Below are 26,616 nucleotides of genomic sequence, written 5' to 3' on the forward strand. Positions count from 1 at the left end.
GTGGGGCAAGAGGTGCACTGGCACAAAGGGGATGGGGGCGTGAAGACCCTTAAGTCAGCTGCCCATCTGGCTGGCACAGAGCAGGACAGGGAACTGGTGGAAGGTGGTTTCTGCAAGGTGATGTGGTTCAGACCCAGATAGTTCCAGGGTGCAAGGGGCTTGCCATACATGTTTAGTCTCCCAGAATGAGCACTGCTGGGTGTGTTCCCAACTTCTCAGTGCAAAAAAAGGCTCAATTCTCATAGCCACTAGTCTGGCTACCCTACAAATGCAGGCACAGGCAAACACTGGCTGAGATGCCCCTCCCCCCAAGCTCTGGTCTTTCCAGATTCTGCCTTGAGTCCCCCTAACACTGTGTCTTCATTTGTAACACCCCTTCGAACCCTAAACTGCACAGTAGTCTCTGGGAAGGGGGATCCCCCATTGCCCTCATTGGGGTGCCTACATTGTTTTTGGGTCACACTCAGCAATGCTCCTGGCTCTTCGTTAAGAAAACACCCCTGGCAAGCTTAGGAGACCATATTGGTCCTGGGTCAGCTGTGTGGAAGGCAAATGTTCTACCACTGTGTTATCTCTCCAGTGCCTACTTTCAAGCCCCGAAAGACCAGTAGGGAGAAGTGGAAAAAGACGGAGATAGAAGCCCCGACACAGGTTTTTCAGTATGCAAGTGTTTTTGACGCCACAGAAGGTGCTTAACCAGAGACATCAAGGGCAACCTGAGTACACACCCAAATGCAATAGGAAAAGGCAGGCATCAAATCACCCACACAGTACAGGGAAACCCAAACAAAACCCACAAATCAATACCCCAAAGCCCTCAAACTTTTTATATATATATATATATATACATACACACACATACATACATACATATATATATATTATCTGTTTTTTTAAAAGAACTATTCAAAACCAACTGGGCAGTACTGTGGGCTAGGAGCTGCCCTAAAGAAGGAGGATTTGAATTCCCCTCCCCTGGGAACCAAGAACAAACACAATACAAAGAAAAGAACCTCCAATGCTCTCACATGGGTCAGGAGTCGACACAGAACAGATTGTCCCATCCTCAAACTGGTTTGTTTTTGTTTTAGTTTTTAGTTTTTTATTTTTTTTTGCCTTTTTTTTTGGTCTTTCTGTTTGCCATTTTCTTCTTCTTTTGTTGTTGTTTTAGCACCTGTACAATAAAACTGTACCATCTCCAAGCAGAGCCCAGCCCAGTGGAGGCCTGCCCATCTTCAGATGGCACTTACTCTCTAAAGGATTGTTCGGAAAAATAGCCATCGGTAGAAAAATAAGAGCAAGAACAGGAGAGACAATGCCATAGACAGCAGGGACGGGAGGCGCCCAGTCCCCCCACCTCTCTTCCTGAACCAATCAGGCAGGCCAGAAGGGCAGCCGGCACCCCTCGCTCACTCAGCTCCCCACTCCCTAGGCAGAGCTCCCCCTAGTCACCTAAGAAGCAGAAGAGGCCTGGCTGTCAATCCAGAGCCCTCAGCAGATGCCAAAGGCAAGTGTCCATGGGGGGGGGGGGCAAAAGGAAGGCAGAGAGAATGGGAAGGGGTGCTGGGAGCCTGAAGGGGGTGCAAAGGCTGCTAAGTCGACAGGTCAGTCTCCAGAACAGATGAGGCCAGAACAGGGGTGGCAGGGTATCCAGGAACGGGGTGGGGGTGATGCAGGCACAAAGCCGTCCTGTGCACGGACGGGGGGGGGCTTGTGGGGGGACAATTGTGTGCAGGCCCAGCCTTGGATCATCTGGCCACCCTTCCCTGCATGTCCCACACTACTCTCCATCTAGAGAGGCTGCTTCACTGGAGGGGGACAGGGGAATATGGGAGGCAGGGGAACTGGGGGTGGACAAGCACCAAAGCCTGAGGATTCCCCCATCCCCCATCCCTGGGCCAGTTTTACAAGTCCTAAATTGGGCCCCACCCATCTTTCCCACCCATTTCCCAACAGAAGGGGAAAAAAAACCAGGAGCTGCTTTGGGGGTGCAGGTGGAGCAAACTCCAGGGTGCATCAAGAAAGAAGAAAGGAGGGGGCGAGAACCCCACCATACAACAGGTTGTCTCAAATTGTCACAGTGATACAGACTTCTCAGAAACCAATGAAACAATACAAATTAAATACTAATAAAATAAATACTATGGAAGACAGAAGAACACGGGGGAACAGAAAGGGGCCAACCCCCAGGCCCCACCTCCATCACCAACCACAACAACCAGAACAATAAAGGGGATATGAAAACCGACTGGAAACCCCCCTCCCCCCAAGAATCCAGTCATTAGCTAATGCTGGCATTGATAAGGCGGCTTCTTGTTGGTCCGAATTATTGCCTCAGTCTGTGGTCTGGTGCTCGGTGCTGAGGGGAGACAGGAGCTGGGTTCCGTCAGCTGGCAGAATGGAACTCCACCTCAGACCCCAGCAGCCGCAGCAGGCCCGGCTCATAGAGCACCAGCTCCACAGCCTCGGAGCAGGTGGCAATGTCATCCTGCACCCAGGGCCACTCTTCAGGTGTCAGCAGCTGACTGGCCGACACCTGCCGGCAGAATTCGGACTTGGGCATGGTGGTGATTTCAAAGTGCGGGAATCTAGCCTGGAAGATCCTGGAGGAGAGCTTCAATCTCTTCAGGACATCGGCAAAGATAAACCAGTTGCAAGGTCTGGCGAGGGCGAGAAAGAGGCAGGCATTAGGGATGCAGGAGCCACTGTGACCCCCCCCAAATCACCAGGGCGGCCTGAAGGGGCAACTTCTCTCGACCCACAGTGGAGGGCTTGGCTTTTCACACCATGACCCTCTCAATGTCTATTTTTGGTGTGGGGAGATTTAGGGGGTTTGGGGGAACCTATGCAGTGCCGGGGATCAATCCACATTCAGTGTGCGGAAGGCCCACATGGTGCAGCTGGTAAAAGCACTGCTCCCCCTTCATCCTTTGCAGCTCCATGGCCAACCCATCCTAGGCCTCTCCCCCCAAAAGTGGAAGCAGGAGGAAAATGGGCTTCCCAGAATTGGAAGCTCTTAGCAGAAAATCCCCCAGGGTTCAGCAGGCACCCCTTGACCTGGAACTCACCATCTGCTGGGAGCAGGCCTCCCCCTGCCAAACCCCCTGCCAAGCCCTGCCAGTTTGCCTCTGCAGTTCTCACTCTGGGGCCCCAGCTCCTGGGCACTTCCCCAGCAGAGGGGGCAGCCGGGGAGAAAGGCCTGAGATGCGGGGAATTCAAAAGGCATTTTTTCTAGGCTCTGGAATGCATTAGGCGAGTGGTTTCTCCCGCTGTGCACCAGGGCTCTTAGGCAGGCCCCGAGCTCACGTTACAGCCTGTCAGACCGCTCAGCACCCACGGATGGGGCTGCAAACCTGGGGACAGCTGGGAGGGCAGCTGCCGACAGGGCATGGCCAAAAGCTGCCTTGCGTGGTGGTGGCCCCTCTGTGCCGATCTCCCTGCTCACTGCCCCATGCTACCACTGTGCTCTCCTTTGGTTCAGACTGATTATGGCATCTCTGCCAAGAGCCGCTCTCTGGTACTCTGCCTGGCCTGCCTGCCCTCATCGGCTCTGGGCACTGTTTTCTAAACACTACATCTGATCCAGACTCTTAGTTCCAGAGCATTCTTTTTTTTTTTTTTTGGTTTTTGGGCCACACCCGTTTGACGCTCAGGGGTTATTTCTGGCTATGTGCTCAGAAATCGCCCCTGGCTTGGGGGGACCATATGGGACGCCGGGGGATCGAACCACGGTCCGTTCCTTGGCTAGCGCTTGTAAGGCAGACACCTTACCTCTAGCGCCACCTTCCTGGCCCCCTTTTTTTTTTCTTTTTTTTTTTTTCCAGAGCATTCTATGGAGCCCCACTACCTCCCGTTCCCAAGTTCCTGAAGCAGGATTGTACCCAAGCCCCTCTTGCTACTATGGGTAGCCCTCAAGCCTCTTCAACCTCCTTTCCCCCATCCCTAACATCCCCACCCCACAAGATCCCCTACTTTAGGAATCCTCTGCACACATTGTGCCCCTCAACTCCATCTCCAACACTATATCACCCCAAACATGTGACCTCATTTGGTTGCTCAATCCTTCCTTCTTTCATGTATCGGGGCACCTAGCTCTCACCCCCTTTATTTTTATTGTGATTTTGGTTTTTTTTCAAGCCCCACCTGATAGTGTTCAGTCCAGTCTCTTTGCCCAGAAATCATTACTGGCATTGCTCAAAGGACCATAGGGGGTACCAGGGATCAAACCCCAGTCGGGTTTCTTCTAACATGGGAAATAAAGTATAGTTCTCTCAGTGCCAGGGGGACAGGATTGAATTGCACTGGGAGCTTTTCTTTTGTTTTTAGTTTCAGGGTCTCACCCAGCAGTGCTCAGGTGTTACTCTGGGGCTCTGCACTCAAAAATTCCTCCTGGAGGTTCTCAAGATACCAACCATTCTGGGTGCTGGAGATTGAGTTAATGTTGGCCACGTACAAGGCAAGAGTGCCTGCTGTATTATTCTCTGGCCCACAAAACATTCTGTCTGCTCTTGGGGGTCTACTTGTGTGCTGCTCCCCTGGGCTACAGAGGTCAAGAGCACTGGGGCTGCCTCTGAGAGTTTAAGCCAATGCAACACTGAAGGCCCACATATGGCACTAGATGTCCTATGCCACCCCTGCAACTTGCAACCAGACCCACCCTTCTCGTGCTCCCCCATGCCAGGTTTCTTTAAGAAGATGGTACATGTGGTCATGAAGCCACTCAGGGGCTAGTGAGCTGCAGGGTCAGAGAAAAGAGGAGCCACAGGCTTGGGGCACTGCTTTCCAAGAACTGACCAAGATTAGCACTGTGGCTTGGGGTCTGAGCTGGCCTGGCTTATTCAGTAGGAGTTTTGTGGCTCCTGCCTGAGTCCTCCGGCCACACCCTTGCAACCTCCTGAAGCACAGACATCTGCACATCTGGAAATAAGGACAGCCACTGAGGGGCGGTGCCAGGAGGACACGTTGGGAAGGGCAGTGTGGCCAGGATGGGGCATTCAGTGGCCAACCTGCCACCCACCCCCACTAGGGAAGTGGCACATGGCCTGGGGGGTGCCCAGCAGTCCTCCTCTGGGAGCACACACAGTGCTGGGTCTTTAACTGCCTGGGACTCAAGATCCTATTTCCAGAAGGAGATGGTGAATGGGGAGGAATTAATTAAGCATGCAATACTATATCCCCCCACGGCCCTGCCTGCCCTCGGGATCAGCTTCTGCCCAGAAGAATAAGGACCCTGAAGCCCCTGAAACTAGATCTCTGCTAGTGTCATCCTAAGGGCTATTTTTACTCTTATCTGGCCAGTGGTGTGGGGTTGTAGGGTGCTCAGAAAGGGGGTCCTGCTGTGAATCTTCTCAAGTAAATCTCAAGTCCTCATGTGCTCTGTGCTGCACTTGCTCTCATAAATCTTTAGGATGGACTTTTTTTAAGTCAAGGAAAAAGTCTCTTTAAGATGGGGTGTGGAGGCTGGAGAGATAGTACAGCAAGTAGAGTGTTTGCCTTGCACATGGCCAGTCTGGGTTTGATCCCCAGTATGCCATATGGTGCCCCCCTGAACCCTGTCAGGAGTAATTCCTGAGCACCGCAAGGTGTGGCCCAAAAAGCAAATAAAATAAAATAAAAATTGGTTGTGGGAAAGTAAGGATGCCCAGAAAAAGGAATGGATCATGAGGTAAAGAGATAGTATGGGAGCAGGGTAGGCCGTTCCCGTGTACAAAGCCTGTGCAAGTTCAATCCTGGCACCATATAAGGGACCGAGAGCACAGCTGATGCCGGAGCACAGAGCCACAGGTAACTAAATACAAAGCTCGGCCATGTGTGGTCTGGAGACCAAAATAAATAAAAGACAACGACCCCCCCAGCTCTCTCTCTCAGTATGTTGCTTTTCCCTTCAGCTTATACCTCACAAGAAACCCCCACACTCCCAATCTTGCAGGCTGCCCAACTTCTTCCTAAGTAGCCCCCTCCCTGGTAAAGATTTGACTAGGTTCAGGCTAAGTTAAGTGTCAAGTACGTTCTGGTCTCTGCAAATGAGTGATCCCATTATAATATCCACAGTAATCTGATCAAAGAGCAACGCTGCCATCATTTGGCCAACAGTGAGGCTCTGAGGAACCAGGCTTCGGATTACTTCAAGACCCTGATGGCCCACAGTTATGGCAACCATGTGTCCTGGCTTCTCCAAGAAGCTCCGTTTCAAATATTCTGTCTGATTGTCCTTAGAAAGCACACACATCCCACTATTGGCCTATCTTACACTGATTCTTTTTTTTTTCTGGTTTTTGGGCCACACCCGGTGACACTCAGGAGTTACTCCTGGTTATGCACTCAGAAATTGTTCCTGGCTTGGGGTATTCAACTGAGGTCCATCCTAGGCTGGCGTGGGCAAGGCAGATGCCTTGCCACTTGCACCACTGCTCTGGCCCCTTACACTAATTATCTTACACCACTCAGGAAGTGTATCCCACAGAATAGGAATCTGGACTTGGGGTTCAGAAAATACAACCAGTCAGCAGACATGGCACTAACAGCTTCTCCTCAGCCAGTGGTTAAAGCTGCACTGGGTCCTGCAGGGGGCCCTCAGCCACAGTGCTCTTTCTCCTCATCAGCAGCCTTCCCCAGAGCCCCACCCCCCGTGGGGAGGCAGGCCAAGGGTTGCCAGGCTCTGGGCGCTCCCTCCCAAGATGTTGCCAACACTTACCCCCGGGACACTGACACTTGGAGGTTGTAGCAAGGGAGAAGCGGCTTGTCAGAGAGCTCGAACATGAAATTGTCAGAGTCAGGGTCTTCCCCGTTATCCCCTTCTAGGTCCGAGTTCTCAGGGGGATTCTGGAGGAGGTCACAGGCGAACCCCTCTTTTCCCTCTGGCAGGAGAGCACACGGGGGAATTAGGATGGGGTGACATGTAGCAGAGCAGAAGAAACCAAAACCAGAAATGTGCAGAAACCAGAGAATAAGGCCAAGAAGTGGGAAATGGAAGGGAACAACCACAGGCCCAGGGGCTGAGCTGGTGGCCTAAGGGTCACCTTCTAGGGACAGGCTGGGAAAGGTCAGTCTTGGGCAATGACCGTTTAGTGGTGTGGCCAGAGACGCTTTAGAGTCCTATGCTTTTTGACAGGCACAGGGCAGGGCAAGGGGAGGGTGGGGCGGAACAGGTCTGAAAGACCAGAGGGGAAATGTCTCCCCTAAACTGTCCCAAATGCCCTCTCTGACTCCCCAGGAACCCCAAAGGAGTTTCACTGGTTCATCCCAGTGTTCCCCAGCCCCAAATTGCTCACAGGTTGGTGTGGGCCCCTCCGTCTGGATGCAGCCCTTGCCCAGTGGGTACATGTTATCTGCTAGCCCTGGATAAGTGGGGGCAGGGAGAGGGAGAGTGACAGCTGTCAGAAGAAGGGAAGTCCCCCTCCTGAGTATGAAATCCACCAGAGGTGAACTTCTAGCTGACTTGGAAGAAAACAAGTGAATCATTTCATTAATTTTCTTTGGGGAAGGGTGGGCGACACCTGGAAATAAGTCAGTGAACCATATGGGGTTGCTGGGAATAGAATGGAGTCGGTTGTGTGCAAGGCCTGGTCTGTGGCTCTGTACCAGCATTCACTGGTGTGGAGATACAGGGCCACAATCCTGCTCTGAAACAGATAAAGGGGAGAAAGAGTGATCACAAGAGATGGCGCTGTCGGATTTGGAGGTATCTTCTGGTTTCGGCCAATGAGTTTGAGTCTGGGGACACGATGAGCTCGGATTAAGGCAAAAAGTCTCTCAAGCCGGAATGATAACACAGTGGTAGGGTGTTTACCTTGCATAAGGCCGACCTGGGATGGAGCCGGGTTTGATTCCTGGCATCCCATCTGGTCCTGAGTCTGCCAGGAGCGACTTTTGGGCTCAGAGCCTGAAGTAACCCCTGGGTACCGCCAGATGTGGCCCAAAAACCAAAGGAAAAAAAAAAGAGTCTCTCAAAGGGCCATCAAGAGCAGACAGGGGTGGAGGCACTTGCTATGCAAATGGCCAACCCCACTTTTGAGCATTATCAGAGGTTGCCCCTGAGCACTGCAAGATGCGGCCCTCCCAATACCCCTCCCCTTCAAAAAATTATTTGAAAGTCTATAGGCTGCCAACAGGTGAAAGTGCTGTCCACAAGATCAGCACTGTGAAAAATTAGTGAAACCCGAAACCAAATAAATCCTCCCTCTCTGAGCCATGGGCAGAGGTAGAAACAATCCATTTTGAGCTTACCTAATACGGAGCTGCTGTAAAAGTCCCAGGATACACCAGGATCACCCTCTGTCCGGCCCTGAAGATCTGAGAGGTGATCTGAGGATGTAAGAGAGAATTATGAGACAAGGGAGCGGGTTGGGAAGGAAGCAAGAGGCAAGAGCAGGGGAGGTAGATTGAGAAGTGGCCCATGATGGAAGTGGCCCAATAGATGCCACTTGCTGCACTGCTAGTCAGCTGTCAGGAGCCAAACCGAGCCCACTTTCTCACCTGTACTTGGTCTGATCCAGTATTTTAAGTTTCTGCATATTAAGTTAAGGTCTACAATTTAATTACAGGGTTGGAGAGATGATAGCACAGTGAGTCAGGTGTCTTGCCTGTAGCTGACCTGGGTTCGACCCCTGGCATCCCATATAGTTCCCAGAGCACTTAAGTAATTCCTGCATGCAGAGCCAGGAATAACCTGAGCATTGACTGGTGTTGAACCAAATGGTTCCCCTACAATAAAAAGAGCAAAGAGTCTGGATTTTCGACTTCTCTTGACAAAGTTGGATCTGCCGACTCCATGTTCACATTCCTACATGTCAACAGTGGACTGGAGAAGAAAGACATGTGTGTTTCCCCAACTGAATAACCCCCCAGCCCCCCAGCGTGCTCGGCCTTCTTACATGACCAGTCCTTTAAGCATACAAATCTGAGACCCTAGCTTTGTTTATTACCAACTTGGGTAATTGGGGCCACACTCAGGGGTGCGCAAGCTCTGAACTGGTGTGGGGGGGTTGCATAGATGGGGGTTGGCCACACAGCAAGTGCCCCCTGGGCCTTTCCTCCCATCCCTCAGCTAGCTTTTGTATCGATCCACCCCACATGGACAGTCAGCAGGGTTTTTTTTGCTGTTATTGTCCATTTGCTTGGTGTTTGAGCCACACCTAGCAGTGCTCAGGGCTTACTACTGGCTCTACACTCAGGAATCACTCCAGCAGGAGTTGGGGGACCATATGGGATGTCGGAGATCAAATCTGGGTCTGCTACATACAAGATGAGTACCCTAACCACAGCTCACGTTCTCCTAAAGCCTGAAAGTTTTAATGAAGAATCAACTGAGTCACCAGTACAGCCCCACAGGTGCCAAATACCCTGTAGTACAGCAGGCCAAATGGATGCAGCTTCATGTAGCTGCCACCAGCCCTCAAGGGACACTTGGGCAATAGGACAGAAGAGAGTCCAAAGAGTGACGGCAACATGAGGATCCTTGCTGCAAACCAAAACCAAACAGTGGTGTGACCAGTCCAGATCTCCCTGCTTCCTCAGTTACAGCAGTAAGAATCTAACCAACTATGGAGTGAAGACAAGTGCCACAGACTGAAGTCCCCAATGGCTGAGTCTGCATTGAACATGCACAGGTTGTCTGTCCTCCCACATTCCCCTAGGGGGTGGGGTATTCCCTCCAAACACACAGCACAGCACTGTATGAGGCATTATGGGTTATCTAGGAAAGACTTACAACTGATAGTTTCTAACCTGAGATGTGCAGAGTGGTGTCGGACTTCGAGAGTAAAGAAGGTTGGTAACGACTAATTTGGGACCAGAGCGAAAGACAGGTACTGCATTTTACCCTGTATGCAGCTGACTCGGGTTCGATCTTTGGCATCCCACATGGTCCCCCCCCAACCCACCAGGAATAATTCCTGAGTGCAGAGTCAGGAGTAATAACCATTGAGCAACACTGGATGTGGCCCCGAAACAAAACAAAAACAGAAACAGAAAAGGGCTGATTCCGAGGAGATATGGAAGGGAGGGACAGAGAGTAGCAAGCACAGCATGTAAGGACAGCATGTAAGGTTGTCTGCCTTGCACATAGCCAACTCGGGTTCGATTCCTGATATCCCATATAGCACACTGGACAGAGCTAGGAGTGATTCTGGAGAGCAGAGCCAGGAGTAACCCCAGAGCATTATCTGCTGTGGCCTATAAGACAAAAAAGTATGTGGAAGGGACCATTGAGCGACACATAGGATTGGAGTGCATGCTTTGCACACGGTAGTCCTGTTTCTGTTTTTTTGTTTTGTTTTGGGGCCATATCGGTGGATACTCTGACTCTGTGCTCATGAGTCACACCTGGAATGGCTTGAGGAACTACAAGTGGTGCCAGGGATCAAATCCAGGTTAGCGGCATTGAAGGCCAGCACCGTACCACTGGACTAATGCTCCAGCCTCTTGGAGCTCTGAGGTCATCTGCAGCACCAGACAGTCCTCCTCCTATCACTGGCTGCATATCCCCAGTACTGAGCCAGAGTCAGCACCAGTGCTGCCAGTCGAGAAAATACTGCAGTACTTTGTGAAAAGAAGGACGAGCATGTCCAAGTCCCTTGCACAGCATTTGATGTACAGAACTGGAGGATTCTTGGATTTTGGTATACCTTTGGGGGGGGTATCCTGGAACCCAGTCCCCTGAAGTTATCAAGACATGACTAGTGGTTTTTAATAAGGAAAGGAGATATGAAGGGGGATTCCTCCTATCTAAAGTCAGAGGCGGCCCCAGGTCACTTAGCAGGAGCCATCAAGGAGGCAGCTTTGCAGGCCCTGAACCACACAACTGCAATTTATCACATCCCTCCTGCTTTGGTGCTGAGTGTTACTTTAGGGCGCAGGTATTACTTGTTTCATGCTTACTGGTTCCTCTCCATTTCTGCTTCACAGGTTTTGTAGGAGCACTCCAGGGTTGGATTATCAGGGGGAAATCTGTTTTTTCTTGCCAAAGGCAAAAAAGTTGGGGAAACAGGGCTGGGGCTAAGGACCAGGTCTTGCATGATGCTGAGTCTGGTTCGATCCCCAGCACTGCATGATCCCCGGAGCATCCATCATTGGGGGCAGTCTTGGAGGCTCCTGAGCACTTCATCCTGACTGGTCAAGAATCAGAAGGAAAGGCCCCCAGGGTTTCCTGAATACTGCTTGGAAGGACACCCACAATAATCATGGTAAAAAAAAAAGATGCAGGGCCAGAGATATAATATAGCAGGTAAGGCATTAACCTTGCATTTGGACAACCTAGGTTCAATCAGAATAATTTTTCTTTTTTTTGTTGTTGTAGACACCCAGTGGCACTCAGGGTTACTCCTGGCAGGCTTGGGGACCACATGGGATGCCGGGAATCAAACCCAGGTCAGCTGTGTGCAAGGCTTACCCACTGTGCTATTGCTCTGGCCATAGGATCAGAATAATTTCTGAGCACTGTTGGATGTGGCCTCAAGAGCAATATAAATAAACAAGACACAGTATGGGCTTTTTTTTGGTGGGGAGGAGTTATTTCTAATTCTGCACTCAGGAAATCTCCTGGTGGGAATACGGGGATTGAACCTAGATTGACAATGTACAAGACAAGCATCTGCTGCACTGTATTATTGCTCTGACCCAAGATATGTTGGTTCCTGAAAACAAGGAGTTATGTGCAAGCATGAAAACACAGAATGACTCTGTTGTAGGAAATGCCAGAGCGGGCAGGGCTAGAGACAGAGGCAGATTGGTGGCTGTATGAAGCCAGGGAAAGAAGGTGGGAACAGGAACAATTGTTTCATTTGTGAGTGAAAATGGGTTTTTGTTTGTCCATTTGTTTGGGGACTACATGGGGCAGTGCTCAGGGCTCTGTGCTCAGGGCTCACTCCTGGCTGGCAGGTCTGGGAAGACCATATGAGATGTCGGGGATCAAACTTGGGTTGGCCACGTACAAGGCAAAGGCACTACTCACTGTACTACTGTACTATTGTTCGGGCTTCTGGAGGGGAGTTTTTTTTGGTTTTTTTTTTTTTTTTTTGGTTTTTGGGTCACACCTGGCAGCGCTCAGGGGCCATATGGGATGCCGAACCACCATCCTTTTGCATGCAAGGCAACTGCCCTATAGCTGTGCTATCTCTCCGGTCCCTGAAGGGGTATTTTTTAAAACTCAGATAAAAGCAGCCGTTGTGCAACCTTGCAAATGCACTAAATATCAGAATTGACCAATTTTATTTCTATTATTCTGGGGCCAAGGGCCTCCCAACAAGTGAGGAGTCCCCAGAGGGCAATGTGGGCAATATTCAGCCAACTAGGTCAAACAGTTGAAAGCTAGGGCCTAGCAATGTCCTGCTGCTGGGACCCAGCAATGTGGGGACCCCAAGAGCCACCCCAGATGTGCTCCTAGAGGTGATGCTTGGAGGATGAGGGGGAGCAGGAATCGAACCTGGGTTGGATGCTTCCTAGGCATGCGTCCTAAATGCTGAAGTATCTCCCACCCCAAGTTGCATTGGATGCTTCCTAGGCATGCATCCTAAATGCTGAAGTATTTCCCATCCCCAAGTTGCTTACTTTTAAATGGGTTTTAGATGAATTTCAATCATTAAAAATATGTTTTATTAAGCTACTTGTATTTTTAACTTACATGAATTTTCTGCCAAATATGAGTTTTGCATTGTACATGAAGTAAACTTTGTTAAAGACCTTTTAAAAAATATTCTGGGGCCTGGGCCCGGAGAGATAGCACAGCGGCATTTGCCTTGCAAGCCGATCCAGGACCAAAGCTGGTTGGTTCGAATCCCGGTGTCCCATATGGTCCCCCGTGCCTGCCGGGAGCTATTTCTGAGCAGACAGCTAGGAGTAACCCCTGAGCCCTGCCGGGTGTGACCCCAAAACCAAAAAAAATATTCTGGGGCCAGAGCAATAGCACAGCGGTAGGGCGTTTGCCTTACACAGGGCCAACCCTGGTTTGATTCCCGGCATCCCATATGGTCCCCCGAACCTGCCAAGGGGCAATTTCTGAGTGCAGAGCCAGGAGTAGCCTGTGAGCACCACCAGGTGTGATCCAAAAATAAACAAACAAACAAACAAGTACTCTATGTGAATGGTCACCTTGCCATTCAGCTCCTCTATTCCTGGGAGTCCTAATCTACCACACTCCCTCTCCCCCAACCAAGCCACCGGCTGAGGGACATGAAAAAAGAGAAAAACAAAAACAAGCCTTCTTCAACCTGGGGTCTCCGTCAAAAAAAAAAAACAAAAAAAAACAAAAAAAAAAACAGAAAGCGATGATTCAGTGACCTCAAGTGAGAAACTGCTTGGCCTTTCATCAGTGGAAGGAAAAGCAGCTGAAACTTCCTCTAGCAGCCCCAAGCGACTGAGGCGACTCCCCACCAACCTCGCCTGACTGCCGCGCCTTCTTCCCCAAAGAAGAGGAAGATGGAGTCTGTTTCCCGGGTTTGGCTGGCAGGCAGGGAGATTGCTCCTTTCTTCAAAGGGCCAAAAGGTCCATCGGTCACATGCCTGCCTGTAATTTAGTCTAAGTAAGAGACTTCCAAAGGCCTCTGGGAGGGCGGGGGTGGGCGTTGGTGCCCTGGGCCACGCCCTCCATCCCTGTGTGGCTCCTAACAGCCAGCAATGAACCTGAAGTAACAGGCATTAAAAATGCATGGATAGGGAGGGAGAGAGGGAAAAAGGAAGAAAGGAAGTCAGGAAAAGAGAAGGAGAGGAGGAGGAAGAAGGTAAGGAAGGAAAAAAGATGGAAGAGAAGGGAGAGGGGTAGGGAGGGAGGGAGGGAGGAAGGAAGGAAGGAAGGAAGGAAGGAAGGAAGGAAGGAAGGAAGGAAGGAAGGAAGGAAGGAAGGAAGGAAGGAAGGAAGGAAGGAAGGAAGGAAGGAAGGAAAGAGGGAAGGAAGGAAGGAAGGAAGGAGGGAAGGAAGGAAGGAAGGAGGGAGGGAGGAAGGGAAGGAGGAAGGGAGGAAGGGAGGAAGGAAAGGAGGGAGGGAGGAAGGGAGGAAGGAAAGGAGGGAGGGAGGAAGGGAGGGAGTGAGGGAGGAAGGGAGGAAGGGAGGAAGGAAAGGAGGGAGGGAGGAAGGGAGGAAGGAAAGGAGGAAGGAAGGGAGAAAGGGAGGGAGGGAGGGAGGGAGGAAGGAGAGAGAGGGAGGACTGCTATATCCATCATCTCAGAAGTGGGCCCTGCTTTAAGCCAGTCCACGCTAAGTAAATTCATGTTTGCAACCCTGGTGAATTAGCAGCGTGTCCTTTCCAAAATGATAAAGTGCCAATACAGGACACCTGACAACAATAGCACCCCTTAGAGCTGGAAGAGGACGTAAGGCCCAGATAACCAGAACAAAAGCCTTGCCCGAAGTGAAGTTCTCCAAGAGCCAGGCACAACCTTGCACAAAGTGGGACCTGTGTATCCTTACTCTCTGGGGATTCCCCTTCATTTGGTGCCCAGTGAAATGTCTGTTTGAGGAGGAAGGAGATAAATCTACTGATGAGGCAAACGCTCAGGGAGGAAAAGCCAATTTCTTTTTAATTTTGGGGGCTACAGTTGGCCGTTCTCAGCCATCATTTATAGTGGAGCTCTGGAGACGAGGTTGGTGGCGGCAAGTCGAGCACCTTCATCCCGTATTTTCTCTTTGGTCCTCCAAAATGCCCAATAAGACACAAATGTACCCACAGTGTGGGTGGAGCAGTAGTGCAGGTTGACACCCCACTTCCCCACCCTTCAACCTTGTGGAACTTCTGTCACTGCACACAGCAGAACCCTATAACCCAGTGGATATTAGAGAACCCCATTTTGAAACTATAGCTCTATGCTCAGAAAATGAAGTAATGGGAGGGTGTGAGTTGTGGAGAGAGACCAGAGATTGAAGGTACTTGCCTTTCATGCGGCTGACCCCAGTTCGATTCCCAGAACAGAGCCAAGAGCAGACCCTAAATATTGCTTGATGTAACCCAAAGGTCTCCTTAAATTAAGAATCAGGGGCCGGGGCCGGCGAGGTGGCGCTAGAGGTGAGGTGTCTGCCTTGCAAGCATTAGCCAAGGAAGGACCATGGTTCGATCCCCCAGCGTCCCATATGGTCCCCCCAAGCCAGGGGCAATTTCTGAGCCCTTAGCCAGGAGTAACCCCTGAGCATCAAACGGGTGTGGCCCGAAAAAAACAAAAACAAAAAACAAACAAAAAAAAGGAATCAGGGGCCAAGGGAGCGAGCAGAAGGGCTGGGCTGGAGGGTAAAGTCTCTATGTGAGATTTCTGGGTACCACATGGCACCCTAATTCTCTATTGGGAATGTGTCCCCATTCTCCTCACCCCTCAAAATTAAGAACTATCTGGATCTGAGTAAAGATACTCAGCCTAAGCAGGTAAGATTCAAGTCAAGCCTCTGTTTTAACAGTAGGTACCAGTGCTTAAGTTAGCAAAAGGCTGTCTGCTGGTTGGGGCAAGGTAGTGGAAATGAGTAGAGGGAAGAAAGCGCCTGTCTCCAGTGGGTATTTTTTGGGGGGTTGGGTTACGACCCTGTAGCGCTCAGGGGTTATTCCTAGCTCTGTGCTCAGAAATTGCTCCTGGCAGGCACCAGGGATCACATGGGATGCTAGGATTCAAACCACCATCCGTCCTGGATTGGCTGCATGCAAGACATATGCCCTACTGCTGTGCTATCTCTTGGGCCCTGTCTCTCTCTCTCTTTTTTTTTGGTTTTAGGGTCACACCCGACAGACTCAGGGGCTACTCCTGGCTTTCTGCTCAGAAATTGCTCCTGGCAGGCTTGGGGGGGATGCCGAGAGTCCTTCTACATGCAAGGCAAATGCCCTACCTCCATGCTATCTCTCCGGCCGTCTCTAACTCCTCTGGGACTTTGGACCAAGGGCTTCTGAATACTATGGACAGAGACAGCTGCAGTTGGATCTAGAGGGCCTGCATCCTTCAAGAAGGTTGTTTCTTGCCCAGAGAGGCCCCTGGGGGAGACCTGCCAAGGTGAGACTGAATTTGAGGGGGTTGCTTTTATCGTGTGAGGTTTTGAGTGTGCCGGCCTGGCCAGCTTTTGCTGCTAGTCACAGGGAATGCATTTAATAACATGTGGGTGAGAGAGAGCCAGTGGTAGAGGGCACGTGGGAGGAAGCTGTGGAGGGTGGCTGGGCCCGAGCCTCCTTCCTTCAGACTGAAGGCCACAGAATCGGCCCTTGCTCTGAAGTGACCACGTGAAGACCCTTAAGCTGCTTTGCTTCATGGGGAAGAGGGGTCTGGGACTCCAGTGTGGGGAGGGAACCCCCATGGACCTGAACATGTTTTATATTCCTCGTAGATAATCCTCCTGCGTCGGCCAGGCTGCAGGGAGCTGTGATGGCTGAGACCTTCAGGAGTCAGTGTTAAGAGTGGGTGGGCAGGCGGCAGGCAGGAAGCAGGAGTCGCTCCTGGCCAGTGTGTATTAGCATAAAAGGGGTGCTTCTGCCAGAGCCCGCCTTCCACAGGGACCTTCAGCAGTTCAGGTTCCTTTGTTCCTCCACTGTATCACCCTCATCATCAGCGACATAATTAGTCTTTGTTCCATAAACAACTGCGCCCTGCTTGAAGGGTTGGCATCCTCAGAACTCTATGGGATGGGGCGGGAGGCGAACTAGGGTCCAACCCAAGGTGAGGCCTGGGACAGCCCCCGAGACTGCAGGGCATCCCAGTCCAGCCCAGCCAGGGTCGACCATCAAAGTGTGAAGAGCAGGATCAATGATCTGCTTCCCAGCTGTGCTGGGCCTGGCTCAGGCAGCCTACAGAAGTAACTGAGAGCAAGGGCCAGGCTGTGACGTCACCGGGGAGGCGGGGTGCCCGGCTGGGAGGTCAGGCCTGAGGAGAGGCCGACTGAGCATGCCCGAACGAGCCTGCCCTCCAGTCCGTCCCTCCACCCTGCTGCCCAACTCCACTCTGAGCTCGGCAGGCCAACAGCTGTTCTCCGCTAATGAGAAAACAAATGCCTGCTGGCTGGTGGCCCTTGCCGTGGGCCTCAGCACCAGACACTTTTCCAGAGGCGGGCAGGTGATGAAGTAGAGGAAGGGGGAAGAGGGGGGCCGAGGGACAGCAGGTCCCCCAGGCAGAAGCTGTAAGGAAAGGCCAGGCAGGGAAGGGGTCCAGGTCCCACTTGGCTCTCCAAGGAGGACCCAGTGCCCCAGACAGAAGCAAAAATGCCAAGTGCCTTCTTCAGAACCAATGTCCCATTCAAAGAGGAGGTCACAAATTTACTGAGGGCTGCTTGTGAGAGGGAAGAAGCGGAAGTGGATCTTGGGGGGCACTTTTCAAGTCTATTAGCGATTGCTGAGGCCCTTAGAAGGAATCCACTTATCCTCGTGTAGGGGGATGTCAGCCCGAGGCTCCACTTACCACTGAGAAAGCGTTTCATGGCGTCGCTGCTCGCCAGCGTCATGGCTGTTTGTCCGGAGTAGGTAGCCAGAGTGGGGTCAGCCCCATATGATAGCAAAAGCCACATAATCTCCAGGTTGTCATTGACAGCTGCATCATGAATAGGCCTGCAAAAGTGACCTAGGGTAAGGACAGTGCCTGTCTCTCTGGGGGGGGGTCCCCTGGTGACTTTGTCAGGACCAAGTGAAAGGTGACTTCATGTGTTGTAGGCAAGACTTGGAGTCTAAGAACTGTATCTCCCACCTCCCACTTTCTCCTCCTCTGCATCTCTTTCCCCTTTCCCTTTAATATATCCCTCTGGCCCCTCCCCTCAAATCTTGGACTCAATTCCAAGGATATAATGCAGCTCCCCTGTCGTGGCATTCGGGTCTTTGACTAAGGAAACACTAAAAGCAGATGCTGGGCAAAGGAGGGGAGAATTTGGATAAACACCCCGGAAGCGGGACGAGGGGAGCGGTTCTGGCTCTGAAGGGGAGCCAGGTAGAGCACCAAGGAGAGCCTGCATCCTGGGATCCAAGTCCCATTTGCTAAGTAGGACGTGTCTCTTCTATGCAGGAAGCAGGGCCTCTGTTTTCAAGACCCAGCAGATGGGCGGAAGAGATATTCCAGCAATTAAGGCACTTGCTTTGCCCATGGCCAAGGTTGGTTTGAGCCCTGACAGCCTCACAGGATCTTCAAGCCCTGTCAGATGTGAGCCTGAGCAGTTTGGTAGAAGCTCTGAGCACCGCCAGGCGTAAGCCCCAAACAAGGAAGTAAACACACACAGCAAGTGTCTGTACTCTTTGGGTAAGTTGAGGGGTATCGGAATGATCTTTGTTGGGGCTACACCCGGCGGAGCTCAGGGCTTACTCCTGGCTCTGCATTCAGGACATCACTCTTGGCAGGACGTGGGGAGCTATGTGGGATGCAGGGATCAAAGCCAGGTCATCCACGTGCAAGGCAAATGCCCTCCTTGCTGTACGATTGCTCCAGCCTTTTGATGCTCTTACTGATCAAGCTGTACCTGATAGAATGACTCCCAGACCACCCAGCTTCCCGAGCTGGCTTTCCAGAACCACCTCTCCTTGTGCCCCTCAAGGGTTACTGGATGCTCCTGACACGGCTTCTCTGCAACCCTGAGCCTTGGCTGCTGTACAAGTCAGGTGGGAGCAGGTTCTCCTGGGCAAGAAGCTGAGCTAAGGAGGGGAGGGGAGGGAGGGAGGGAGGGAGAGCAGCCTTCTTGCCTTGTGCCGTCCTGAGCACTGCAGTTCACATTGGCTCCATGCTCCAGCAGAATGCTGAGGATATCGGTCCAGCCCCTGGCGCTGGCCTCATGCAGGGCCGTGTAGCCAGCATTGTCACGGTGATTCACGTCAGTGCTGTCTTTCTGGAGGCAGTACAGGACGACATCCTGTGGGACCAGAGGGAGCACATGAGCGAAGAGCAGTGCAATCACTGAGGTCTCCCCATTGCACTTGGCTGTTCTCCAAATGTGGAAAGCGCCAGGGTTTGCCTGGGACTCTGGAGACTGGACAGGCAAGTCTGAAAACATTGTCCAAGGCAGTGAGCCTGACTCAGTTCTCAACTCAACTCGGCAGTCAAAGGACTCTTGAGTTGCTTTTTTTTTTAATTTTGCTTTCTGGGCCACACCCGGTGATGCTCAGGGATTATTCCTGGCTATGAGATCAGAAATCGCTCCTGGTTTAAGGGACCATATGGGACGCCAGGGATCGAACCAAGGTCCATCCTGGATCAGCAACATGCAAGGCAAATGCCCTACTGCTGTGTGATTGCCTCGGCCCCCTCTGGGTTGTTTTTTTTCTGAATCAGGAATTTACGGAAGAAAAATAATTTTATAAGGAGCTCAAAACACTTCTAGAATTTCAGGGCTCAATGATGCCCTGAAATTCCCACTACCAAAGTGCCAATAATGCCCTTCACTGATCTACAGGACTCTTTCTTCCCCAATTACCTCTATTCCCTAATCATAATCTCCATTGGTCATTCTCACTGGACATCATCCATTGCCTTGCTTAGTTTATTTTGTTGGATTTTGGGGTGTGGTTACACCTGGCAATGCTCAGGGGTTTTTCCTAGCTCTGTACTTAGGAATTACTCCTGGCAGTGCTTGGGGGCATATGGGATGCTAGGGATAAAACTTTTGGTAAGTCCTATGCAAGTCAAGTGCCTTACCTACCTACCAACCAGCCCCTCCCTTGTTTGTTTTCTTTAGATTCTGCTCATGCATTGAGTTCATCTGGTATTTGTCTTTCTTCTAATTTTGCTTAACATGAACCCCCAGTTTCATCCATGTTGTGGCAGAAAGTAAGTTTTCATATTTCCTTATAGCTGAGTAGTATTTAATAGTAACAATATACCCTACAAGGGCCAGAGAGATAGCACAGTGGTAGGGCCTTGCACACTGCTGACCCTGAACAGACCCAGGTTCAATTCCTGGCATCCCAAATGGTCCCCTGAGCTTGCCAGGAGTGATTTCTGAGTGCAGAGCCAGGAGTAGCCCCCGAGTGCCACCAGGTGTGGCCCAAAAATCAAAAAACAAAACAGAAAAATAAATACACCCTACAGCTTCTTTAGTCACTCATCTCTCACTGGGCACTTGGATATTATAAACAGGGCTGCAATGTACATGAGTGTGCATAAAACTTTTTGTAGTGTATTGCAGTTCTGAGAGTTTTTTCTTGTTTTTGGGTCATAGCTGTGGTGCTCGAGGGTTACTGCTGTCACTGCACTCAGATGTTACTCCTGGCAGGCTTCCGGAAACAAATGGGATGGCAGGGTTTGAACCTGGTCCAGTTGCATACAAGGCAAACACCCTACCTGCTGTGCTATCACTACAGGCCCAGTTTTTTTGTTTTGTTTTTGTGTCACACCCGGCAGCTCTCAGGGGCTATTCCTGGCTTTGTGCTCAGAAATGGCCCCTGGCAAGCACAGGGGACCATATGGGATGCCAGGATTTGAACCACTGTCCTTCTGGATGTAAGGCAAATGCCCTATCTCCATGCTATCTCGCTTGTCCCTGCAGCCCCAGTTTTGAGTTTTATTGTTTTATTTTATTTTGGGGGGAGTCACATTCTATGATAATCAGTATACTCCTGGCACTGTGTTCAGGAATCACTCCTGGCAGGCTTGGGAGACCATATGGGATACTGGGGATTGAACCCAGATTGGCTGCATTTAAGACAAGAGCCCTACCTGCCATACTATCATCTCTCCAGCCCTGTTTGAGTATTCTTTGTCTAGACAGCTACCAGTGAAATTTTCAGGGTCAGAGAGCGAAGTTCTATGTTTCATTTTTTTTTTTTTTTTTTTTTTTTTTTTTTTTTTTTTTTTGGTTTTTGGGCCACACCCGGTGACGCTCAGGGGTTACTCCTGGCTATGCGCTCAGAAGTCGCTCCTGGCTTGGGGGACCATATGGGACGCCGGGGGATCGAACCGCGGTCCGTCTCCTAGGCTAGCGCAGGTAAGGCAGGCACCTTACCTCCAGCGCCACCGCCCGGCCCTATGTTTCATTTTTAAGGAACCCCTTGGGGACCCATTTGCTAGGACCAAGAATATTCATCTGTGTTGAGGCTATTGAGGCGAGGCTCTCAGAGATGTTCACCTCCTCCTGACACCCCCCCCAATTGAATCTACTGGGCTAGGCAACACCAGTGGCTTGGTCTGCGGCTTTGTCAAGGGAATGAGACATGCAGGGCAAATACAGTTTGTGGTGGTAAATCAAGAACAAAGAAGAATTCTTAGGATGAAGGGGTTCAGGTGATCATATGAGATGCCAGGGATTGAACCCAGGTTGGCCATGTGCAATGTAAAAGCTCTACCCATTTTCTGGCCCTTGCTTATCCCAGGGAAGTCATTTCTGGACTTCCCCTTTGGGTCACAACTGTCCTGAGGAACCAGAGTGATAGTACAGTGGGTAGAACACTTGTCTTGCACACTGCTGACCTGTGTTTGATCCCCAGCATCCTATATGGTCACTTGAGCACCTCCAGGAGTGATCCCTGAACTAGGAGTAACTCCTGAGCACCATCAGGCATGGTTTTTCCCCTCCCCCCCAAAAAAGGAATGTCCCATGGAGAATTTAACCTGGTCATTCCTTGAGAGCCACGGGCGAGACTCCAGGCCTGGACACTTCCGAGCTTAGCTAGTCTGGTTTGAGGTTAGAGCATAAGTGGAGGGGAAACTGGAAGAGGTAGTCCCTAGAAGAGCGGGAGATGCTGGCAGCAAGAACTCCCGGGGTACCTCATGTATCGTCTCTCAGTGGATGGCTCACTTCACTTCCTGAAGCAGATCTAGATTATGGTTGGTTGGCTAGAGCAAGCTAACAAAGCCAAGCGTGAGTGGGTGTGCAAGCTTGGGTGTGTGGAACTGGGGGGCTTTTGGGGTGCAGGACCTGTGGCACTGCCTGTAAACAGGAGAGATCAAGATTTGACCCTCCTCACCCAGGGATATAATGATTGCTTCCCTGCTACAAGTCTGCTCAATTCATGTCCCAATCCTAGTTTGTTTTCCTAAGTCTTTCCGTTCACCAGTTTGACTCCAAATAAAAGAAAAAACCTCAAGGCCAGGGGGTTTCCTAGTTTTTTCCTTTTTAGATCTTTCTTGGAGGCTCTGTACCCTGATTCTATGTCCCCAAGAAAAATAGCAGCTTTGGGTAAGTTCCTATCCAAGGCAGCTCATTCATGTTCATTAGCCAAGATGGAGGTACAGTCATTTTATTTATTTATTAATTTTTATGTTTTGGAGTTACATCTGGCAATTCTCAAGGGTTCTTCCTGGCTCTGCACTCAGGAATTACTCCTGGTGGTGCTTGGGGGTCACATGGAATTCCAGGCTTTGAACACAGGTCACCTGTGTGCAAGGAAAGGGCCTCCCAACTGCAATATCGTTCCCAGAATAATTATTTTAAAGAAGTCAGTTATAGGGACCAGGGATGGTTCAACAGGCAGGATACATACCCATACCACTTCCCAAGGCTTCTGGGTGTGGCTCCATAAGTTAAAAAAAAAGAGTTCTAGGTCCTGAGCCTGTCAGGAGTGATTTCTGAACAGTCAAGTGTAATCCCTGACGCTACCGTGTGTGACCCAAAATCCATAAATAAATGAATAAATAAACGAATAAACAAGTAAATAAAATAAAAAGAGTTCTAGATATTGAAAGCTTCAAAAAAAAGCAGATTCAGGGAACTGGAGTGTGTCCCTTACACCCAGAGGCCCGGGCCACTCCCTGGCAACATCTAGTCCCCTGTGCCGGAGTGGTCCAGGGGCCCTCTGCATTGCCAGACCTGAGCAGCACATCATCATCCCTGAGACAAGCACTGAGTGTCAGTCAGGCCCTCAAAACTAGACCAAGTATCAGGAATAACCTCCAGTCCCCCAAGAACTGTTATGGAGTCCCCAGAAAGAGGGCAGTCTTATCCAGCAGCAGCGCCTATGTATGTAACTTGACCATCTATCAGTTCCATACTACCACCACATGGCTTTCACGGCATTGCTAGGTGTGGTCCCTATAAACTGCGGGGAAGGAGTGAGTTATTCAAAGTCTTTTGTTGTTGTTGTTAAGTTATATCCAGAGGTGTTCAGGAATCATTCGATTGTGCTTGGGGAACCATATGGCATGCAGGGATAGAACACAGGTCAGCCATACGCAAGGCAAACACCTTACTATCCCCTAGATATTGAAAGTCTGTTTTTGTTTGCTTGTTTAATTTTTATGCCACACTGAGTGGTGCTCAGGGGTTATTCCTGGCTCTATACTCAGAAATCACTCTAGTGGGGTTCTAAGGACCAGACAGGCTGTCAGGGATTGAACCCAGGTTGGTCTCATGCAAGACAAATGCCCTACTTGCTGTACTATCTATCTCTCAGGCCCCTAGATATTGAAAGAGGGTGTCTTAGTATTAACATAATAGGAATATTAATGTTTCTAGAGGAAGTCAGACAAAAGACCTGCTAGGATGTTCATACCCTAATTTGGGTAGCAAATCAAAAATTCCCGAGGAAATATTACCAGCAGGCCCACTGAGAAGTCTTTTCCCTCAATTGTGGATGGCTGCAAGATTCCTGAGAGATCTCTCATCAATAGACCCACTGAGTCTTCTCTCTCAGTGTGGATAATTAAATGAGATAGTTAATGAAAATGACAATCCGCCTTCTTTACTACCAACCTTTTCTTTCATACATACATACATACATACATACATACATACATACATACATACATACATACATACATACATAAGCATGCTCGCTCCCTTCTGCTGTGTATATAGTAAAACCTTTCTCATCCTAACAAGGATTTTTACAGACAATACAGATAAATACAGATAAATTACAGACAATACAGATAAATACAGATAAATTAAATTTATCTTTACCTGGAATACTCAGCATCAAAAAAAACAATTTCTTCTCTCCTTGTCTTTGAACACCATAGCAGGATTGCTTTGCTTCAGGAACTTCCCCTAGTCACTTTGAATACCTAACTAATTTACACTCCAAAAAGGTTTGGCCAGTATAGCATTGGGCTATTGAATTTTACTAGGTATAAATTCTGTACCCCTTTCATATGTTTTTTTCTCTTTCAAAACCAGACCTTAGAAGTTAGGCTTAGCCCCCTAAACTAGAAACCTGTTCCCTTAGGTAAAGGAAATTTGTTATAGGAAACCTAGCTTTTTGCTAATCTCTTAATTTACAACAGTATGACACCTAAGGCCAGGCCAGAGAGGAACTACTTTGAAATGTAAAAAGTTTACCTTCCTTTAATCCTCTGAGCTCCAAACTGAACTATATTCTATTCTAAGGTTACAAACCACCTAGAGCCATGTGTATTGTTTTAAAGATCAAACATTGTACACTGATAAGTTTCTGTACTTTGCATAGAAAAAAATGTGAGCATTCCTCTCATAATGACTGTCCCTTTACCCCTTGAAATACTCCTAGGTTGGAAATTAAAGTTGTAACACACTTGCCAGAACATGTTTTCCCCATACATTAATTGTGAGGTCATTTCTTCATATTTCATATTTAGCTGCGGTCCATGCAACCCACTCTCTCTGAAGCAGATTCATTGAAGTCCAGCTGGCACTGCCAGACAGAAGCTGCCAGCAGCAAAAGGGACCGAGAGATCCTGGGGAGCATTGGTGGCAGGAAGATTGCACTGGTGAAGGGGGGTGGTACTTTTAATGACTGAAACCCAACTATAAACATATTTGTAACCATGATGCTTATATAAAGATATTATTTTTAAAAAGTCAGAAAGCAGACAGGGTAAGACACTTGCTTTGACTATGGCCAAGCCCAGCTTAATCCCTGTCATCATGCATGGTCCTTTGAGCAACTACTAGAGTCATTCCTGAGAGCCAAGAGCTGGAGTACGGCGTTTGCCTTGCACACAAACAACCCAGGATGGACTCAGGTTTGATCCCCGGCATCTCATGTAGTCCCATCCCAGCCTGTCATGAGTGATTTGAGCATAGAGCTAGGAGTAACCCAAAACCCAACACCCCCCACCAAAAGAGCATCCCCTAAGCATCATCAAATATGGCCCTAATCTAACCCCCTTCAAAACAAGAAGATACCTAAGAGTCAGGGAGATAAGAGCTCAAAGGGCTGAAAAACAAGCCTCACATAAGCAAGGACCCAAGTTTGAACTTTAGCAACCACATGGCACCGAGTGTGGTAATCCCTTACCCTAACTTCCTGTTTATCCCACCTAGATGGTCAGACTCACCCACACTTGGGAGGGGTCTGAGTTTTGGAATAAAAGCCTTGCTTGCCTGGGGGGAAGGGAAGGCAGACAAAGGAGCAAGGAATCAGGGAGGACAGCTGAAAGAGGCGGCATGAAAATCTTAGCTAAGAAGCCATGTGAAGAAATGCACATGGCATTTAGGACCATGTAATAAAACCAGCTGTCTCCTGAAGCTTCACCTGACTGCTTGTGACTCTCTCCGCTGTTGTCCTGCAACCTTCAGACTGACTGGCCAAGGGGCTACAGGCACCATCCTCAGAAAGGCCTTAACCCAACACTAGGATTTTATATTTTATATTATACACCTGATTACCATGAATGTGGTCCTGGTGGCTCCCAGCACTGTAGGCCTGAGTAGAACCACACTGCCAGACTCCTGAGCATTGCTGGGGAATACCTCCTAGTTACAAAAAGTTAAAATGATTTAAAAGGTAGGGGCTAGAGTGACAGCATGGAGATGGGGCATTTGCATGCATCCCATATAGTCCAGTCCCCCAAGCCTGCCAGGAGCGATTTCTGAAAGTAGAGCCAGGAGTAACCCTGAGCACTGCCGGGTGTGACCCAAAAGCAAAACAACAACAACAAAAACTTAAAAAGTAAAGAATGAGGGCCAGAAAGATAGCATGGAGGTAGGGCGTTTGTCTTGCATGCAGAAGGATGGTGGTTTGAATCCCGACATCCCATATGGTTCCCTGAGCCTGCCAGGAGCGATTTCTGAGTGTAGAGCCAGGAGTAACCCCTAAGCACTTGCTGGGTATGACCAAACAGACAACAACAACAAAACAAAAACAAAGAAACAAAAACCCCCAAACAGTCAAAAACGGGGTCCTTGAAGCTAGCTCAGGATATCATCCATACTAAGGACCCGAGTTCAATACCTGGAGCCAAATAGCACCTGAACAGCAGTGGGTGTAGCACTGAAAGCCCCAGTACCAAATGGCCAAGCCCAAGCATTGAGCCATCTGGCCTAGTTAGCCAAGTATTGCCAGAAATGGCTGTAGGCCCACTCAGTAGTGCTTGGAAGCTCCTCCCAAACAAGGGGGAACAACCAAAATGGTCAACACTGTAATTTCTTGATTGCAACTGAGTTAGACTTCCACTCTCATCCTGTGCTTAAATTCAGAGACTTGGTATGAATCGAGACATTACATACACAGACAGAGACACACACACACACAACACACACACGCACACGCACACGCACAGAGTGTTAAGTGAACTTGGATCAGTTGTTTTGCCTTAGGTTTTCATCTGTAAAATGGTGAAATGGAGAACCAATTCACACCATTGAATTAATCTAGAGAGGTTTGAGAGGGAGGGGCATCGGGGCACTTGTGGGAGGGAAGTGGGTACACTGGAGTGAAATGTTAAAATTCTGTGCTTGAAAGACCACCATTAAAATGATTGAAAACTAGGCTGGAGAGATAGTACAGCATGTAGGATCTTGTGCATGCTTCTACATGCAAGTGTGTAGCTTTGCAT

The 26,616-nt window shown here is 49.7% G+C and overlaps 1 protein-coding gene across 1 annotated transcript in view; it reads right to left on the bottom strand.

The window, feature by feature from the left end:
- Positions 1 to 1,988: 1,988 nt before the first annotated feature.
- BCORL1 (BCL6 corepressor like 1) overlaps positions 1,989 to 26,616 on the bottom strand; it is a 90,005-nt gene continuing 65,377 nt past the window's right edge. Inside the window, exons 10-14 of the mRNA XM_049766721.1 lie at positions 18,612 to 18,778; positions 17,350 to 17,495; positions 8,227 to 8,304; positions 6,695 to 6,857; positions 1,989 to 2,660 (exon numbers count right to left, since the gene is read on the bottom strand). Of these exons, the coding sequence (XP_049622678.1) occupies positions 2,387 to 2,660; positions 6,695 to 6,857; positions 8,227 to 8,304; positions 17,350 to 17,495; positions 18,612 to 18,778 (828 nt within the window). The 3' untranslated portion in view covers positions 1,989 to 2,386. The remainder of the gene's footprint in view (positions 2,661 to 6,694; positions 6,858 to 8,226; positions 8,305 to 17,349; positions 17,496 to 18,611; positions 18,779 to 26,616) is intronic.

The sequence above is a fragment of the Suncus etruscus genome, chromosome X (assembly GCF_024139225.1).
Source record: "Suncus etruscus isolate mSunEtr1 chromosome X, mSunEtr1.pri.cur, whole genome shotgun sequence".
Lineage (NCBI taxonomy): Eukaryota > Metazoa > Chordata > Mammalia > Eulipotyphla > Soricidae > Suncus > Suncus etruscus.